This window comes from Engystomops pustulosus, chromosome 2 (genome assembly GCF_040894005.1).
Source record: "Engystomops pustulosus chromosome 2, aEngPut4.maternal, whole genome shotgun sequence".
Lineage (NCBI taxonomy): Eukaryota > Metazoa > Chordata > Amphibia > Anura > Leptodactylidae > Engystomops > Engystomops pustulosus.
The window spans coordinates 184,556,175-184,562,174 of record NC_092412.1 but is presented as its reverse complement, the minus strand read 5'-3'; the positions used below and the strand labels follow the sequence as shown (position 1 = coordinate 184,562,174).

At 39.2% G+C, this 6,000-nt stretch overlaps 1 protein-coding gene across 2 annotated transcripts in view; it reads right to left on the bottom strand.

Annotated features, from left to right (window-relative positions):
- The window catches only part of PIK3C2B (phosphatidylinositol-4-phosphate 3-kinase catalytic subunit type 2 beta), an 87,119-nt gene that overhangs the window by 36,573 nt on the left and 44,546 nt on the right, over positions 1–6,000 (bottom strand). For both annotated transcript variants that reach the window (XM_072137552.1, XM_072137553.1), the window contains exon 15: positions 4,229–4,371. In XM_072137552.1, coding sequence (XP_071993653.1) covers positions 4,229–4,371 — 143 coding nt within the window. The remainder of the gene's footprint in view (positions 1–4,228; positions 4,372–6,000) is intronic.

Here is a 6,000-nt window from a genome sequence, read left to right as displayed (position 1 = left end):
GTACAAACCCCAATATCCTGGTCTTGACACACCAGACAAATATATCCAAGAAAAAATGAGACTGCACTCCGAGGTAAAATGTGAAAAAAAGTGCACTTGGGCTAATAAAGCTCCGATCTGTTTTTTCACATTTTACCTTGGAGTGCAGTCTCATTTTTTCTTGTTTATGAACTGTGAATATATTTATAAGCTATATCCTTGGACAGCCACCAGTCAGAGAGGAGGGGTTTTAGGGAACAACAGTTCAAGCTACCCTAAAGACTGCCTCGGTTGGTAACCCATGCCTCCTTCCCTCAGTGGAGCCGAATTGGGTCCTGCCCCTGATCTTTGGTACCTCCTTGTCCTACCGATCATTTTTCAAATATCATGCAAATATTGCCTCATGTGAGCAACTTCAACGCCGTGTAACCGATAGCCGGCCACGCTGCCTCATGCACACTGTGGATTGGCTGGCTAGCATCAGGTCCACAAAGCTCCTACTCGTTTCTCCATTCAGAGATGCACAGGGCAGTGGTGGAGATGACAGGTGCACTGACAATGTGCGATATTTGAAAAATTACCACCTGAGGACGCAGAGGCACCGAAGATCAGCTAAGAGGAGGGAAAGAGGCTGGGATTACCTAGCGGAGTTGGTGTTGAGGGAGGCTGCCTGCTTGGCTACTGTTCCCTGAACCCCATCCCTCTGACTGGTGGTTGTTCAAGGATAGAAATTTATTTTTCTGTATAAAGGAAACGCTCGCAATTTATAAAGACATGGCTAGAAAATGGTTAACAGCACAAATAAGGTGCGTTTGCTGGTTTAGAAGCAATGAGTCTGGTGACAGGTTCTCTTTAAAGAGAACCCGTCATGCAAAATTACCCCCTAAACTAAATATATTTTCATAAACTACCATTAGAGAGCATTGCCTCTATCACTTCATTGTCCCTCTACATGCCTGTAAACCTAAGCAATGAGGTCCTAAAGCTGTATGCAAATGACCTGTGAAATGTCCAATGAAGCATTAGCATATTCAAGCTGTCCACTCTATTCATGAGTGGGAGGTACAGCCACACCCCCAGTGCTTGACAGACAGCCTGTATAATGATGTGAGGCTGTATAATGATGTGCTTCCTGGTGCTGTGTGTGCATGTGTGTGTGTGTGTGTTTAGGAGAGATACAGCAGCTCCAGGCAGCCATGTTACAGCAGAACATGTCAGATTCATGTGTAGCTGATCTCTGTGTCTCACCTGTATATTAGGAGGATGCAGCATGTCAGGTACAGCGCACACACTAGCCATGCTTTACTATACATTACACACAGACATGAGCAGGGGGAGGGATAACAGGGGTGACATCACTGCCTCTGACCATGTGACCAGCCTCATTTACATGATAAAGAATAGATGATTTTACAATGATTAATGTATGAAATAACTATATAAAGGCTGGGATGGGATCCATGTGATCTGCTCCAACAGGTAGAGGTGACAGGACAAGTGACACAGACCTGATGACAGGTGTCCTTTAAAGCTTACAAATGAAACTAATATTTTGAGTAAATTTTATGAAATACTGCAACTAATATGTTTTAAATTAAAGCAAGAAAATAATAATCAATCCTAGTAACTAAAATCACACACAAACATAAAACAGATTGCCTTGGAGACTAGTTTGAGCTATCACTTGTTAGTCTCAGTATCGTAAGAGTCTCAAATGACAGGTTATGCGGCCACAAGACAAAGTCTTTGTAAAACTTTGCTACAGTCCCCTTTTCTTGCTATATTCCCAGGCCAAACAGGGTGTTGGGTTACGATCAGACAGCTGCAACATGTATGGGAGTATGTGTAACACATGAATCACACCCATGACATCTTCTGAAATGTTGTGACATCCGGAGTCCAGGTTTGGGGACACATTCAGAGAACTTAGAAGTAAAATGTCTAAATATGTAAATGTAAAAAATGGCATCTATAGTCCATGTCAGTATTCAATGTGATAAAATATATGACACTTGTCAAGAAATACGAGTCAGCCAATTTTAGGGGAGATTTATCAGAAGTGTCTGAGAGGAAACCTGTTCTAGTTTCTCATGGAAACCAACCAGAGCTTAGATTTCATTTTCCCACAGCGGTTTATAAAATTAAAGCAAAGCTCTGATTGGTTTCCATTGGCAACTAGAACAGTTTTACCTCACACACTTTCAATAAATCTCCCCCATAGTATAATATGCTTAGCTACAAACTTGAAAGTAATATTTGTAACTAGTGTATCATATCATCATTAGTACAAGGAAACAGGAAATACATTATAAAAGTATAACCAAGACATGTGGTCCTCTGGTATCCTGTCAGCCTCAGGTTACAAAAATCAGCTCTATAAATTGTATGCTAGAAGTTACATTAGCCATACAGCAGACACAGACAAAAAAAACCATATATGGTGCTAACTTAAAGAGTAACTGTAAAGGTTTTTTTGGTTACCACAAATAAATGGCTCTTGGGATGTAAAACAACTTTGCATATTATCTTTATTACCTATATGCAGTAGTTTCTTTGCTATCCCCCTTTACATTACCTTAGTGCAGCAATGGCTGCCTCCTCTCCATGTACTGATAAGCCCTGAAGTCCATCAGAGAAACAAAATGTAAACAAACTATGGATTCATGGGAGGGGAGGAGCTGCTGCTCTCTGCTAACAGGGGAGGAGAATAGTGAGGTACAAAATCTCCCTGTTCCCTGTTAGTCCCTCCATACCAGTCTGTGATTCTACAAATCTTAATCTGTCTGTCTCTGCTCTTCTCACTGCTCACTTCCCTCACCTTGTCATTGGCAATATCAGGTCTGTCCAGATAAGCTATTAACCCTTAGTGCTCACACATCACAGGCTATAGACTGCATGCAACTGGGTTGCTTATGATTTCTTTCACTTATTACATGTTTCCTGCTCCTCCATGTGATGAAAGCTGTCAGGCTTTCACCATATACACCCTGTATGTGCATTGTACAGTGGATTTACTTGTGGGAAACTAAATGCATTTAATGCTATATTACGCCCACTTCACCTCTGGGGAGAAATATTTTTGTCCAACACTTTCAAAACAGAAAATGGCATAACTTTGGAAAGAAAAGGACGAGCAGCACAAAGTAGGCATCATTCTGTTTGTTTTCAAAGGATGAATCACATATAATAATTAGGTTAAATCACTACAGCTTTACAGTTACGCTTTAAAGAGTAACAATCATTTTAGATGATTTTTGAGATTTTGTGGGGGGGGGGGGGAAGTGTTGTGAATGTTTTTCTAACATACTTCATTAAAAACCTCTTGTAAAAAAACAGACTGCAATGTGCCCCTTAGTTACAAGTTATTTCTACGTTGCTATGGCAAATCTGTCTACCAGATTTAAGACAGATCTCTCTCCTCTACTGTTTGTTACAAAACTGAGTAGTTAATCCTCCCATCTGAGAGCTGTATAACCAAACAAAGGGAGATAATATGTAACAGGCAGCCTCCATAGACACACACTGTACAGGCTGGAATACGAATATTTATGTGAGTACCTTATTTTTTTTATCACAAAGCAAGCAAAGTTTGTTAATAAAGTAGAGTAAAAAATGTACACCACATCCCCCACACACAATATAAAAATTATCTCAAGTAACGGTTACGCTTTTATGACTGAGGGGGGTTATGGCTGCCATTGCACCAAAGATAAGCGTCTTTTTAGGCGTCATGGTAGCCCATGTGTCCCAAGTTCATGTTGGATGGAATAAGGGGCATTGTGGTTGTAGGAGCTCAGGGAGTGTGTTATAAATGTGAGAAGCCTCCATGCCTGCGTAGAGAATTGCTCGTCATTGCTGGTGGAAGCCTCCATGCTAGATTGGGTCAGATAGCTAAAGATAGGAAAGCAAATGACTACAATTAGAAGACATTAACTCTTAGTCAATGGATGTAATTATTGTTTATTATCTGGTCAGTCCTGTATTTACCTTTCCAGTACATGGTAATAACTTATATTTAAAGGTATGCTACATGTTCTTATCACAGGAATAACTTCCCTTCAATAAAGCCTAAGCTGCAATGCCAGACACAACCTACAGCATGCACAGGTGTGATGCACAATCTCTACGTAGAACAAACTTACACAACTATCAATACTCCTGGGAAATTTTAAACTAGAAACAAGATCTTTTTGTTCAGATAGTAACCATTTAGAAAATACCATCAATTCTGCAGAAACCTGGTACTCACCAATATAAAGACTCCTTCTGCATGGCCTCTCGTAACTTGTTTTTCTCCTCCTCACACAAACTGGAAATATTGTATCTGGGACTAAAAGCTTCACTTTCTGGTTTTGTGAATTTAACATCAAAAGCAGACGTTGGAAAGTCGATCTGCACATGTAACAGAAGAGTCATTAGAGATTATGGTTAAGTTAGATGGTTGAACTTTGTTTAGAAACTACAATATTCCTGCAGTGCTGTAAGCTTTATAATATACTTTATTAAAGAAATATGTTGCTGTGTTCTTTTTCTCCTGACTTTCTTCATTAAAGGGAACCTACCATTCAAACTAACCCACTTAAAATAAATACTTTATAAAACAACTATGATTATAAAGCATTGCCCTCATCCCTAAATGGTTCCTTTCCATTGATGCAATGTTAAAAAAAACAGTTTAACTTTTTATGCAACTCATCTGATGTGAGACCAATTATATAATGGAGTCCTGCATATAAAGTGTTCACTGCATTGCCCTATCTCCCTATCCAACTACAGACATATACAGCTCTAGGAAATATGGCAAGTAGGAAATACGTTTTACACTGTCCCTTGCTGGAACACAGGGAGAGCTCTGTTACATTATTCAGCAGTTCATATATTGTGACCAGTGTGATGTCATCGAAGGTTTTTTGTTCACCAAATTTGCAAAATATACCCCTGGTATGTATTTGATCACATGAAATCACAGCATGACTTCTTGGAGGCAAAGGGAGAACTAAAAGTCCATGGAGGTATGCTGTGATTTCATGTGATGAGATACATACATGGGGTGCATTTTGCAAATGTTAGGAGGTAAATGACCTTAGATGACATCACCCTGGTCACATGACATGAAGAAGGATAGGATATGGAGAGGAGCCACTGGACTCCTAACTCTTAGCTGTATGCCAAGTAAGAGAACAAAGTTGATTTTAAGGGGATGTGAGGGAAACCATTTTATGTAAAATAAGAGTGGCATTTAGTTAATAGGGCTCTATGGGAACCTGTCATTTGCTGTATTTGTGAAAAATATGGTAAAAAATCTACAATCAAAATCAAGCAAGATAAACAAGAAACACTCATAGATCCAGACTCAGTGACCATGGTAATATAATATTTGTTATTACAGTGTGCAAGGAGCAACCCCCCCCCCTTGTGGGGGAGGGGGATAAGTGCTGAGAAGAGGGAGAGAGAGTGTAACAGGCTGTGAAGCTCTGTTTAAATTTATGGGCTATACCGTAAACCAAAATTATAAAGTTACAAACACAATTTACTACTTTACATCTGCAATGTATTAGTTAAATAAGAGCAAACTGGTTTCATAGTAAGAAGAATGGTTTTGCAAAAAAAAAAAAAACTACAGTATTTAACTCAAAAATTCTTTCACTCTCTCAGTTTTCTGGCAAAAAAACATTAGCAGCTGTTTTGTATTCATTCTTTTTCCCCTTTTCTTAATCCAGTGAATTGCTGCTTTATTTCCAAATCCAAAAAGTGAAAGACGTGGCACATGCAGCTTTTCTTTAACCTCTACCTGTAGACTAATGTTTAGCTTCAATAGGATTTTTGGTTCAGTTTAAAAAGGGTCCCCAACTCAGGTATTTATGAGAATAGAGACATGTACCTTACTGAATGCACGTTCTCCAATAAAGATATTGATACCGCCAAAAAAACAGCAAGCCAACCTTCATGGATATGTCAAACACCCCAGATAAGATTTTAGACTTGAGTGGTTGTTTTGCAGAACAATCATGGTCATGATCA